We start from the raw sequence: 15192 nt of genomic DNA on the forward strand, positions 1-15192 counted from the left end.
AGTTGCGGAACTCGTTGCTGTCAGATTACATGACTAGGAAATGCTGGACTTGTCAAATTATGTGATTCTGTAATGACTTTCCAGCATTTCCAAAGTATCGAGAGCATGGGAATAAACTATGCACATTTCTGCACTCTAGCAGAAAGTCAGCAACAACAGAGCTCAAAAGAGGTTAGGTAAGCAAATTAATTAATACCATAACACATGTTTTATTGCATGGTGGTAGTAATCTTACAGTTATTTTTGCTTGTATGGTGTTATTTGTTTATTTTTTAACCATACAGGGTGGGCCCAAATATGACCAGAATTAGGCAATAGCATGGAAGTATGGGTGGAGTGGTGGCTCTGATGCTAATGATCTGTGCTGGTATCCCGAAGGTTGCCGGGTCGAATTTCCGTCACTGCCAAAAGAGATCCTACTCTGCTGGGCCCTTGAGCAAGGCCCTTAACCTTCAATTGCTCCTGGGGCGCTGTACAATGGCTGACCCTGCACTCTGACCCCAAGGGGTATGCGAAAACTAACATATTCCTAATACAAGAAATTGTAGAAAGCAAAATAAAGAACAAAAAAGTATTACCGTAGATCCCGTTATATAAGCAGAGAATTTCGTCCTAGATTTTTGGCTAGGGGTTTGGGGGTCGGTTTATACAACGGGTATCGTTTCAGATTCAAGATTTCCAGCGCAACGCCAGTTTTGCTGATGAATACGGAAGTAAATAATGACGTACACCACAGAGCCATCTTTCAGATGAAGAAGTAACTTTGCATGTCAGTACTTTAAATTAAATAAAGAATTGATTCAAAAAAGTGTTTTAGTTGTTGATTTTATTAATAAAATTTATAATAAATTAATCGGGAAGTTTAAAATAAAATTTTTTGTTTTGATTTCCGACCAACATCTTGTGTTATGACCTGGATGCAGTCACGTGTATCCGCTTTCACGATTGTAAACAAACAACCGAGAGCGTTAGTAGCGTCAGTCGGAGCCCAGACACATGTGTTTGTGGATGTAATTTCGGTCATTGCAGTGATTTACCTATATATATAATTCATTAAGACCATGCAAGCAAGACACATAATTGCTAAGGAAGGAAGAAAAGATAAAGAAAGCAATCACAATCGAAACGAAGATGGAAATTGTGTGGAAATATGAGAGTGCTGTTCGTGTGACCGATCTCGCTAATATGTACAGCATGTCGAAATCCACCATCTCGACAATTTTACAAAGAAAAGATTTGCATAAGGAGGCTCCTTCTAAACAATAACCACCTTCCGTTTCATTCTCCTCCTCCTTCCTTCCTGCAGCCCAAAGATGTCAAATTAAATGGTGAGTACAGAATGAAATTGTTGTTTCTAGAATAGAATGCCTTTTATTGTCACTATACGCATCTACAATGAGATTAAAAGCAGCTCCTTCAGTGCAGAAAAAAAGTTCTGTATAGGGCTTGTATGGTTGTTTTTTTAGCCTTAGCATAACGCCGGATCTGCAGCCCCGCTTCTGTTTTCTTTCCGTCCTCCGTCTGTGTCGTCTCCTAGACCCGACAACAATCCACGGAGAGCCCGCTTGTCTCGCTATGTTGTCTGGGATGTTGTGCGTGTGATTAAAAACACTCGAAACAGATGTCTGGCTCTGGATACCGATGTCTATAAGGTTCGGACGGGTGTAGCAGATGTTCGCCGAACCGATCGTTCACAAACAAGGAAAAAAAAAGTACAAAAACAACAAAAAAGTGCACTGAAAAGGAGAGCCCTGAGCCGCTGCGACCATGCACGCCGCCATGCTCCTAGCTTAATCTAGCCTACTTCTGGTAGGCTAGGCACTTTTTATAACTTTTTAGTTAGTACATTAGAAAAATTATTGGTGTTTTGGTAAATTATGCACATTAAACAACCCTTTTTTATTATGAAAAGGTCAAGTAAGTGTTGCAGTGGGAGGTTCGGAACGCATTATGGGTTAGCCTTCGCGAACAAATTAAGTTCGTAAGTCAAGGGTCCACTCTATTGCGTATTTAAGTTAATCAAATTTATAACGAGTCTCCAGAAATCCACCCGCCGATGTATTTGCGTATATAGTTTCAACATAAAGGTTTCATTTTACCAAACTTCTCCGCAATCACTTCCTGGTTTCCATCAAAAAGGCCGGCAGTCTCAAATTCTCGCCGATAAACATGATAAATATACTTGGAGACACTTTTAAGGAAATTTAGAAAATTTTGCTTGGAGAAGGGGGTTGGCTTAAATATCGGTCATCGGCAAATACATGTAATTTAGTAGGTAGAGAAGGGGGTCGGCTAATATACCAAGTCGGCTTATATTCTGGGATCTACGGTAAGTGATCGTGTTTTGTGACAAACACTGAACTGGTGTAAAAAGGAGTAAAATGTCATGATCAGCCACCGTTAATCTAAAATGAAGCATCACGCCTGTAATAATTTTCTTGTGTTTTATAAATCTGCTTAGTCAAACTGATGCTTTATTTGCAAGTTTCTGCTACCGGACTGCATGCAGCAAACTCTTTTCTGCTTGTTCGTGTAATTACGTCCGGCAAAGGAACGGCATACCGCTATGTGGGCTTCAGAATTTATACCCAATGTGGGTAAACTATTAATAATATTGAAGTATTTTTATATAAGTAAAATATGTGTTAAGTTACTTTTTACTTTAAGAAGTAATTAGACTACCTAACACATGCCACTTTAACCTTGTTACCCTACTGTTCTGGAAACTGTGCTGCAGATCTTAGCACTGCATGTTCAACTCATCAACATAAATTCTGTGATTTCTGAAATAATAAGACAGATTATTTCAGACAGGAGAAGAAATAATGCAATTGTCCGAACATTTGCAGACACTTCTGTCTGTGGCTGCTGAAACAGCGTTTAAAGCAAATCCATGTGCAGGCTGACAAAGTGCAAAGGACATGCGTAGAATACAAACTCTTTAAAAGTAACCTGGTTATGGGTTTACATGGCCACCTACATCGGGCTATTCGTGAAAAAAAACAATAAAAATCTACCTCTGTTAATCAGATCTCTCAGAGGCCAATAATTGGATTTTTCTAACTAGAATAAGGGTTTACATGGCATTTTAGAAATCGGTTTCTTTGAATCATCAGAATATTGAAGTGCATGTAAAACACTCTAAATGTTGGGTTAGTGCAAATGTAGAAATTCACCATTGACACTTTAAGTAGTTTTAAGCAATTAAAAGTAAAAACTAAGAATAATCTGCATTTTGTATAAAACTCAACCTGTGCTATAATAAGCACAAAATCAGCATAACATTTGCATTTCAGAATTATAGGGTCCATATAAAAAAAATGAAAATAAAGAAAAAGTTTACCTTGTGTATATCCGGTGAAAGTAGAATATCCACAGCCAGCAAAAACTAAACTGACCATAAGTGCAAAGGATACCGACAAGTGGGTAATATTGGACCAGTTTTGCATTGTGGGATCTCTCAGTGAGCCATAGATCAAAAAGCTATTGTGGTGACATATAAAAGCTGTAACAACAAAAGGAAAGCAGATATAAATATTTTAAAAACATATTTCACACAAATATCACTTCATGGGCTATGTTGGTGTGTTATAGTACAAGGAAATCATACAAGTTTGAAATATCGTATATACTCGTGGATAAGTTCTCCTGCGGATAAGTCAGGAGTTGATTTTACAGTATAATTTCTGGTATTTTATAATGTCGGGCGTATAAGTCGAATGCAGAAAACTCACGCTATTAGTCCAAGAGATTATGGATATGCTAACACCCACCTGAGAGAACCACGGAGCACACTGCCTTTTTTTTCCCCTATGTATTGTGTCTATGTGACCACACGGTAATACCTGAACTATTCTGAAGCGACGATTACATGGTTTTGTGTTTTTTGCATCTCACACCCTCATACACCTTTATCGTAAGAGTATCCCTTATTTGCGATGGAGCGTTCGATCAGAAGAAAATATGAAGCTGGTTTTAAAGTAAACGCTGTTGAAGTAGCGAAATAAATTGGTAACTGCACTGCTGCAACAAACTTCGATGTGTCTGAGAAACTGATGCGAGATTGGAGGAGGCAAGATGATGTAAAAAAAAAATAATAAAATGTAAGCGTTGCATTTTTGAACGGGCGTACAAGTTGGGGTCTGATTTTACGATTGATTTTTCGGGTTTCAAGACCCGACTTATACATGAGTATATACCGTATTTTTTTTCATCCATTTCAAACCTTTTATCTTTTTCACAAAACTGTGTAAATATCTCTATGCTTAATGCCATACCTTAAAGGAGCAGCCTTCAATTGGGGCACTTATTTGTAATGTTGCCAAGAGGGGCTGGGTGGTCTCGTGGCCTCGGAACCCCTGCAGATTTTTTTTTTTTCCTCCAGCCATCTGGAGTTTTTGTTTTTTCTGTCCTCCCTGGCTATCGGATCTTACCTTTTATTCTATGTTAATTAATATTGCCTAATTTTATTTTTTCTCTTTTTTCATCCTGTAAAGCACTTTGAGCTACATTATTTATATGAAAATGTGTTATAGAAAGAAAATTTGTTGTTATAGGTAGTGGCATTGATGGACCAATTTGCTTTTCTCAGAGGCACATAATGGAGTGACTCAGAACAGAGAGTGGGCCTCAGGCCATCAGTCCTGTAAGGGTGGATATAAACTGTGTAATTTTATTCAGAGTTGCAAGTCTCAAGTTGTTTTTCAAAGTGGCAATCAATTGCGTGAAAGTCATCGAAGATCATCCATCCATCCATCTTCCAACCTGCTGAATCCGAACACAGGGTCACGGGGGTCTGCTGGAGCCAATCCGAAGATCATAAAGTTGCTATTTTCAAAAATATAACCCAAAATTTTTCCTGATCCCAGCACTTTATGGGCACTGCTGCCTTGAGTTTGTCAGGTGTGAGAAGTCACGAGGTCCACTCCTACATGTCAATTTTCATTGACCAATCAGGCATCGACTCTACGGTTATGCTTTTGTAAGCATGGCTGCAAAGGGTCCGTGGATGCAGGAGGACAAATTGGTTGAGTTGTGGCAAGAGAACCATGCACTAAGTCACAATCAAGTCTTCAGAGACATTGCCCAGCATCTTAAGAGTTCCTGGTAACACTGCAGGTTTGTGCTTTGACCAGATACGTATAAGTGATATGGTCTGCTAGGCATATGTTACAGGCTACTCAAGTGAATACTGGTAACAAGCTTAGCTTCAGGTAGCCAACTGTAAAAACAGATAAACTGAAGTCTCACATTCCTCACAGTGTCAAATTGCACGGGCACTGCAAGTCTCACCCAATGGTCTTGTCACGCAGTCTTCTATGCACGGCCGGTGCCATCACTAAGGTGAAGTAAGCATTTGTTTAAGGCGTATATCATTGGCTGTGGTGGGAAACCAGCCACATGGGTTAGCTACCGAACAGTTAATTGGTGCACTAATAAGTTTGGCCTAGGATGCAAAATAACCTAGCACCGGCACTGCTTGTATGAGATTATTCAAGAGACCTCCAACCTTTTATGAGACTGTAAAATTACATAGTATGGGTCTGCCTCTGACTGGTTATCAGGACAAATGACTTAAGTATGAAAATTCACCTAAACTCCCAAAATTGTAACATTTGAGAAAACTGAATAATGCAAGTCCAAATCCCAACTTGACTTATTTTTTTTTTGAGATAAAGTCAAATGTTTCTCAGAAAAAACTTCTAATAGCTTTCTCTCCACTACTTCCTTGGCTGAGGCAAGATATCTGCTGTTCAAAATTAATATGTGGGAGGCAGGCAGAAGACTGTGAAGTTTAAATTTGTTCTTTTCATTCATACCAAAAAAAAAAAGCCAAACCACCAGTCGTCAATATATGCTATCATTAGGAATAGTGCCCTGGAAGTAAATCCTCTGGGATATCTGACAAAGAGAGAGAAAAGGATGGGCAGTGGTTATTAGAATGCCAATGCACAAGACCATACCAAGGATAGTAAGGCCTTGGAGGTATAGCAGAATGCCTTTTTGTCATTCGACAGAACATAGATTTATGAAATGCTCAGTATGTAAGCTTTGGATATTCTCAAAAAGACTATCTTGTGAGCACCCATTTCTTATTTCTAAGGTGTCACAACATCTAGCCCGTTAAAAGACGTGAGGCATTTTAGGCAATATCTCGCTGGCAGGAGGACAAAAAGACTTGGGTCTGAACAGTGGGAAAGAGACAACAAGAAACTGTGCAACACTGAGAGATGTGAAAATGGGCTAGCCAACCCACTGGATTGTCAAGAATAAGAACTTGAGAAGACAAATCTACTTGGTGCCAGGTTTTACTGTATGGAGTTTGAAAGTTCTCTTTGTACTCTCTGCCCATGCTGCTAGGATACATAATACTGAATTGGACTAAGAGGGTTTGAGAATGTATTATGTGAGAAAGTAAGTAAACAAAACATCATGTCTGAAGTATTTGGGTTTTCGTATTATTCTGTAAACTCAAGTGGTCACTCATTTACTTACAAAAGGTAAAAGTAGCAGGATTTATTTATGGTACAAAGTAAATATGTCATTAATCCATTTTCAGGATCTTTTTGTTTATTTGGTAGGCCATGGGGAGACCGGCACAATGCAGAAACTAACCCTGGAATAGACATGCCACACATGTAAGTCAATATACATCACAAATAATCTCTAGTATACAATGGAACCTCGGTTTGCGAGCATAATTCGTTCCGGAAACGTGCTCGCAGTCCAAAGCACTTGTATATCAAAGTGAATTTCCCCATAAGAAATAATGGAAACTCGGATGATTTGTTCCACAACCCAAAACTATTCATATAAAAATGATTAATACAAAATATAAAGTAAAAATACATAAAACAAATTAACCTGCACTTTACCTTTGAAAAGAATCATGGCTGGTGTGAGTGAGTTTCTAAATTCTTGTGGGATTCCACCCAACAGTACGACACGCGGAAGAGCGTCCCAAAGCAATCGCAGTCTCCCATCACTGTAGCAGTTCACCATATAAGTGTATCCAAAAAGATCGCGGACATGCTATAAGCGCCTGCCGTCGATGGGTGATGCAAGGAACAATAAAGATCTCGCTAAAATAAATAACCGCGCTGTTGCTGTTTCAAGCTGAATAAAGCTGGTGATGTTAAAGTACCGAGACTCAGCTTCATGTTTTGGGGAGCAAGACGGGGACTCGCACTTCACAGCACACACGCACGTGCAAACACACACACACACACACACACAGTCACAATGCTGTAGTAAACAGTATACGCTCGGACGGATGTTGACTATATGAGTGAGGCACGCAGACTCAAAACGGAGAATAGAAGACGATTGCCCTCAAGAGAAGAGAGACGCGCACACGAGCAAGCGAGAAAAGGAGAGAGACAGACACGCGCAAGCGAGAGAGATAAGGAGAGAGAACCACCATCAGCTCAGTTGTGATCAAATGATGCTGAGCAGACAAACTGTATCCATACTACTCGTATTGCAAGACACTGCTCATTTATCAAGTCAAAATTTATTAAAAAATTTTGCTCGTCTTGCAAAACAATCGTAAACCAAGTTACTCGCAAACCGAGGTTCCACTGTACTAGCACTTTGGGATGTGACAGAAAACCGGAATATAAGGAGAAAAATGACAAGGACATGAGGAGTCCAGGGAGACATTATTTAGGCCAGGTTTAAACCCAGGTTTTCTGGGCTTAGTGGCACCACTGCTGACCACAGTTCCATCCTGCTATTTATATAAAACCACCAAGAAGTTAAGGTATAGAATTTCTTATTAAGAAAATGGTAGGGAAAATATTTTAGTGGTCTTTATTTAGAAATATGCAGGAAATACATCTGCATGTATTCATATCAAAGTGCCCCTCCCCATTCTATAATATTCTTAGGTCTACATGTAGCATGTTATTCCAATTTAAGGAAATTGGACTGGAATTGAAAAAAAAAAAAAGATGAAAAAACAGGACACATTGACCATCCACTGTTTTACAAACCCTTTTTTTAAATAAACTTGGATATTTATTGTGAACTATAGCAGTGATGCACACCACACTTACCAAATGACATAACACCAACTGCCTGGATAGCACTGGGTTTAGCAAAGTCCCATGCGTCTACTGTTGGAGGTCTGAAAGAAATACATGTAGACAACAACAGATGGTAGACACTACAAAACTCACAATATTGAATAGTAAAATGGAAAAATAAAAGCATGTATGGCTAGAAAATTCAGATTGGTTAATTTTGCAACATATATACAGAATTCAGATTAAAGTAATTAGGGAGCCAGCAACTATCTTGATGGCAACGTGCCAAGCCAGATACTAATCCTAGATGGGGTGCCACTTAATCAGACAGCACACTAGTGCACACCTGCACAGTCTAACCGAGACCATGTCAATTAACCTGGCACATATGTTCTGAGAATATGGGAAAGAAAAAATAAGGAAACATGGGAATAAGCCAGAGAGTCTTAGGATTCTGGAGCTGTTAGTGTGGAGTTCAATGTAATTTGGTTTATTTTTATACAGCACTTTTCACTTATACAGATTTATAAAGATAGCAAGAATATGGGCATGATCCAGGTTTTCAATTTTTTTACAGCCTTTCCTTGGCCTCAAAAGATAAGTGAAATATTGTTTTGGTGGCCACTATGTTCATTATGAAATACGCCTTCCTGTCATTTTGTTTTCAGCATGTAGGGCTGCCAGTGCAACTGCACGGCAGGACAACTAGGAGTGATGCCATTACAATGACTGCATAAAAGGTCAGCACTCTGTATTTCCTGGTTGTCCAAGATTGTGGATGTGGCAAACCATAAAGAAGATCCTAGTGCTATAATTGTTAAAAAGATATCTGGTCACAAATTCTATTTTGCTCCTCAAATTTAAATGATATTTTATGTTCTGACTTAGACAACATGAACCATTCCAGTGATTGACTACTATGCTACGTTTCTAGATCTTGCCTCACATTTTGGATACACGGTATTAATCCCTCAGAGGAAACTGTCCTATCGCATTACATTTGGAGGTCAGAGTGAAGTTTCAACCATTGTACAGCACCCCTGGACCAATTTCCAGGTTAACAGCGCTTCCTCAAGGGACCGATGGAGTAGGATCTCTACTGGACAAAATGGATTTGAACTGATAACCGTCTAGTTACCAGCGCAGATCCTTAGCCTTAGAGCCACCCCTCTGCCTTAAAATAAAATGTTTCTTCATCTCTGCAATCTCTCCTACTAACGAAACTTCACTTTGGAGTGGTCTGAGGGGCTTAACTGAAATATTTCTCTTAACACTAGAATTACCAGAGGCTACGAAAAAACTTGTAGCTCCATCTCACCTTAAATCGCTTATTACCTCTCCGTCAGCGTCTTTTGTCCTTTAAATGTGTTGATAAACAGCAAACAGCAAGCAGTCTTCTATCACATCACCCACCGGTGCACAGTTTTCTCAGCTCAAGTATGATTACCTGCATGTCAGTTGCTTGGAGTTGTATAGAGTGAGAAGTCAAGCAAAATCACACCTTTTATAAATACTAGATCGTTATTTGGAACACTTGCATTTCATGTGTGTTCCGTGCCTACAACGATCTATGCACAGCAAACACATTGTTAAAACAGAAACGTTTTTCATGTTTTAGTAATAATTGACAAAATGTAGACATGAAGTTTATAATGCGTGAAGCCTGAAGTCCAAATATCAAAGAAACACTTTCACAAAAGGTACAAATACAACAGAATAAGTGCGGTTTTATTCAAAAATATAATTGCAGAAAAATAACACGCATTAGGGTGTGACATTGACACACATTCACTACAACTGCTTCGGTGGTGCAACGGTATCAACACTTGACTGGTAATCAAAACTTCATGGGTTTGATCCCCAACGAGTCCATTTTGAGAAGTCAGCTGCTTTTATTTGTACTATTTTAGAATAAAAACATACATTTGATTTCAGTCTGTAACAGCCGCTGAAAATGTAGGATACTTGTAAAGGTTAGCTTTTTTTTTTTATTCAGTTTCATTCTCTCAGTCATGTTCACAAACCTACCCTACCACATCTGACACTACTGTTTTCACATAAAGACACGCTAGAGCTCTGCACTCTGTAGGAAGTAAGTAAATAAACACTCCATCTGGCTTTTATGCAAGTAATATATAAATGTTAATGTACAAGTATAACAAAACAAGTGCACTTTTATTCAAGACTATAACCGAAGAAAAAAGAAAGTCACAAGTACACTGCAGAGCTTCCAGTGTTTGAGCGACACGGGCATGCTCAAAAAATACACGTGTAATGCCACGAAAAGTGCACGCATACACTTCAGTTCACAAGCATTGGTACGGGAATGCAGTCAGACTTCTTTTTAGGGCACATACACCGTCCAGATGTTATTTATTTGGATTTATTTACTTTCTTCCTGCAGAGTGCAGAGCTATAGCGCGTCTTTATGTGACAACAGCAGTGTCAGATGGGGGGTGGGGTGGGGGGTATGGTAGGATCATGAACGCGACTGATAGAATGTAACTGAATAATAATAAAAAAAAAATTAAAAAAAAACACAAAAAGCTAACCTTTACAAGGACCATACATTTACACCGGCTGTTACAGACTGAAATCAAATTATTATATAGCAGCTTCCCTGTCTGCCTATCATACAGTGCCTTTCCTTCCTATCTATCTCTCTCTCTATATTATATATTATATATATATTTATTTATTTTTACATACACACACATTATTATTATTTATATTTATAATATATATATATTATAAATATAAATATAGATATATATAATATCTCCTTAGCTGACAGTGCATACCAATTTATAAATTATGTCCATTTGAGGTTAAAAAGAAAAAAAAGTAACACTTTCTCTCCAGCAGGGAATTGAACTCGAGTCTCTGAGGAATGGCAGGCCTGCTGCACTCTGAGTCAGCAAGAAACACCATGGAAGCTGCTGTATTGTTCTTGAACCTTTTGTGAACGTGTTTATTTGATCTTTGGACTTCAGGCTTCACACATTCTATAGTTTATGCCTACATTTTGTAACATTTATAAACTAAAACATAAAAAAAAAGTTTGTTTTAACAATGTGTTTACACAGATTACTGTAGAAACGGAACACACATGAAATGCATGTGTTCCAAATAACGATCTTTTATTTCCACTCTAAAATTCCAGCAGTTCACTCACTCCCAGATAATCAAACAAGGCATGAGCTGGGAAAACTTAGTGAACATACTGTGACGGTGGTGGGTGGAATAGCCGGCTGCTTGCTGCTCGTCTTAATTGGCACATTTACAGGACAAAAGACGCTGCTGGAGAGGTGAGAAGTGATTTAAGGTGGGACAGATCTACGAGTTTTTTCGTAGGCTCTGGTAATTCTAGTGTTAATATTACATATTTAGTATAGGACCTGTAAATCCTTCATATTAACAAGTCTTTTTACCATCATGTCAATATGCCACACTGCACAGAGATGAATAACCAGTCTGCTGATGTTTCAAAGTGTTATGAAGACCAGAAGCAGCCTTTGTTAAGGTCTTCTTACATAAGAGTGAATGAGTACTAGATGCAGTTTTGCAGTACCAAAACTAACGTTTTACCAGAAGTACAGTCATCACCAGTACACACCCTAGCAAGGCATCTTATTGTTGGACTTCATGTCTCAGTCCTGACCCAGTCCATTTGTCACAACTACTTATAGGACTAAGTAGGTGCACAAAAATCCAAGTGCTTGCAAATTCACAATGCCCTCCCAAAAAAAGGATGTTTTAATATATAATAAAAAAATGGTGTAAGATGTTCTCAATGGAAAAAAAATTAATCTAAAAGCCAACTGCTTATTTTTACAGGAAAATCTATGCAGACTATGGTGAATAAAGCAGACACTCAACAATGGTTCCCTTGGCCAGATCAAATGGCCCTGGGCCAAGGTGTGCAAATGGCCAGGGCAGCCAAATGGTCGGCTGTACTTTTTCACATTTTCACAAATTTCAACTTATTAAAGATGTTAATAATTGACATAATTGAAATCTTGCTCATTAAGTTTTGGTGGGGGAAAGAAGTTTAGGCTAAAATGTCAGTTTCCTCAATGGATTATCCATTTGTCATCTATTAATTCTCTTTTGATACAAGAATCCCAACTGTCCACACAAGACTGCAAGTTTTACTGAAAGGAGATGCGTTGGATTTTGAAGACTTGAAGAATAAAGCTACTTACGACTTACATTTGTGGCCCGAATGTCACAGCTCTCACCACCACAATCACAAGAATCACCAAGGTAAGCAGGAGAGAAAGAAAAGAAACCTGTGGCGGAAAAAGAGACAGGTACAGTTATACAGTAGGCATGTTCAAATATATAAACGCGTATCTCTGGATTAACTGATAAGCCAGATCTACAAATCTAAATTTATAGTGAAGAAGTGAGTGATAATAAACTGTTACTCGTGGAAGCAGTGGCTTCACTTTCCATGTAATCTAAGAAATCTGAGAAAGAAATAAGACAATTTGAAAAGCAGATTAAAGGAACAAATTATTGGACCAGAATGTTATCAGGCTCAGATTTAAGCTCAAATTCAGGTTAACTGGCATGTGCATATAGTACAATGAAATTCTTACTTGCAGTTCCCCTCAGAAGAGGAGCAATAATAGAATACAAACACGAGACACACATATACATGGCATGCAACATTATAAATATGTGTACAGCGGATACAAAAAGTATTCAGGCCCACTTCAGTTTTTGCACACTTTTTTGTGTTGCATATTTAATGTTAAATGGTTAGACGTTACAACTTGGCCATATTCTACGCTCACGAAACCATAATGACAAAGTGGGGTCATGTTTTCTGAAAGGTTTGCAAATTTATGAAAATAAATCAAAACTGTAATCTTTCATTTCTAGAAGTATTCAGACCCTTAGCTGTGGGACTCCAAATTGTGCTCGGGTGCATCCCGTTTGCTTTAGTTCTCCTTGAGTGGTGTCTAGAACTTGATTGGAGTCCACCTGCAGAAATAAATAAATTGAATTGACATCATTTAGAAAGGCACACACCTGTGAATGTCAGGACCAAAACCATGCCATGAAATCCAGGGTAGGCTCTGTAGGTCTACACGATCCAAATGTGCTGCAGCATTGATCAGGGCATGGTTATAAAATGGTTTGTACATGTGAGTGTTCCCAGGAGCACAGTGGCCTCAATAACTGTGACATGGAAGAAATTTGGAACTGCTAGGACTCTTCCTAGCTATTTGGCCAAACCAAGCAGCAAGAAGGGCCTTGGTCAGGGCAAAATCCAAGAAGTCCTCTGATGAAATGGGAGAACATGTTGGAAGAACAGCATCATGTTATTATGGTGGAGTGGGCATGCAGAAGGCACTATTGAGTAAAACATATTTAAGGGATTCTGAAAGCATGAGGAAAAAGATTCTTTGGTCTGATGAGACAGAAACTGAACTCTTTGGAGAGCACTATGTCTGGCAAAGACCAGGTACCACTTACTGACTGCCAAATGCCTTCCCTATGGAGAAGAAAAGAAATGGTTGTATCATGCTATAGACAATGAGACTGGTCAAAATTGAAAGAATGCAGTCAAAAACAGAGAGGACCTTGAAGAAAATCTGCTCCAGTGTGCAGGCGACCTTAGAGTGGTGTGACGCTTCACCTTTCTGCACAACAGTGACCCACAGCATTCCACCATGACAACACTGGAATGACTTTGGTACAAGTCTCCGAAAATAGGATAAACTGGCCAAATCTAGGGACACAAAGCTTGTAGAGACTTACCTAAGAAGACATGAAACTGTAATTGCTGCCAAAGGGGGTTCTACAAAGCACTGATTTAAGGATCTGAATACTTCTAGGAATGAAACACTTCAGTTTTTAATTTATTTATAGATTTGCAAACCTTTCTGAAACATGTTGTCACGTTGTCATTATGGGTTATTGAATGGAGATTGATGGGCAAAATGACAAATTTATTAACTTAAAATTAAATCTACAACATTTAAACTGTGCAGGAGTGTGCAAGAAAGTGAAGAGGTTTGAATACAGTACTTTCTGAATTCACTGTGTGTGTGTCTATTTATTGACACACATGCATACATAATATAATATATCCATCCATCCATTATCCAACCCACTATATCCTAACTACAGGGTCACGGGGGCCTGCTGGAGCCAATCCCAGCCAACACAAGGCACAAGGCAGGAAACAAACCCCGGGCAGGGCGCCAGCCCACCACAGTAATATAATATATACAATACATATTTGCAAATATCATAGCAGGGTGTCTTACACCACATCCAACATCCGCACCTACAGGAAGGCAACAATTTATGGACAATGTGCAATGTACCTGATGTCCAGAGTATTGCATACACTTTAGTGGAAGCAGGTCTGGGTGCATGGCCAGCCAGCAACAGAGGGATTATATTACATTAACTTATTTTGGCTGACGCCTTTATCCAAGGCAACTTACAGCATTTATGATACAAGTGGTTACATTTCTTTTGTTTTTCCAATTAGAGCAGAGGCAAGATAAGCGATTTGCTCGGGTTCGCAGGATTTGAACTCACAACCTCAGGGTCTAAAGTCTAAAGCCTTAACCACCACGTGACATTTGGCAGAGTCTGCAGACTAGTGTGGCTTCGTATTGTTGTATTGAAAAACAGGCAGGCCTGCCACTAAAGGTCATTCCGTAGGTGACAGGATCTCCAGTGGTTAAACTGCTCCTTTTGAATCACTTAGGTGACCTGCCATGTGACTCCAAACTATGACTCTTGCAGCTCTAGTTCCCTCTGCCAACAAATGTTATTGAAAACACACCATTGTTTTTACGAGATCCTTGTGCAATTCAAATTAGAACTACTTATGGTCAGGGTGAGCCGTCAAAGTCACACAATCTAATGGAAGCTGTGATCACTCTGTAATCAATGGACAGTGCTCTATCTTTGCAGGTAATGGAAACAATGTTGATGCTAGGGACAAATCTAATCAAAAATAATTGTTAATTGATTTATCAAATGACTCACTACATATAGAGTTACTCGTCACTTGTATCACCACTTTTTGCCACAAAATACTGAATTGATGTGTCAAATCAAATACTCACTGTATGTTGTGTCGTAGGAAAAGCACTGCTTTTCTGCTTGCCATCAGGGAGTAAATATACTTTTA

At 38.9% G+C, this 15192-nt stretch overlaps 1 protein-coding gene across 1 annotated transcript in view; it reads right to left on the reverse strand.

Annotated features, from left to right (window-relative positions):
• The window catches only part of slc38a11 (solute carrier family 38 member 11), a 57722-nt gene that overhangs the window by 12839 nt on the left and 29691 nt on the right, over nt 1-15192 (reverse strand). Inside the window, exons 7-9 of the mRNA XM_039757519.1 lie at nt 12240-12319; nt 8058-8128; nt 3344-3505 (exon numbers count right to left, since the gene is read on the reverse strand). Of these exons, the coding sequence (XP_039613453.1) occupies nt 3344-3505; nt 8058-8128; nt 12240-12319 (313 nt within the window). The remainder of the gene's footprint in view (nt 1-3343; nt 3506-8057; nt 8129-12239; nt 12320-15192) is intronic.

The sequence above is a fragment of the Polypterus senegalus genome, chromosome 6 (genome assembly GCF_016835505.1).
Source record: "Polypterus senegalus isolate Bchr_013 chromosome 6, ASM1683550v1, whole genome shotgun sequence".
Taxonomy (NCBI): domain Eukaryota; kingdom Metazoa; phylum Chordata; class Cladistia; order Polypteriformes; family Polypteridae; genus Polypterus; species Polypterus senegalus.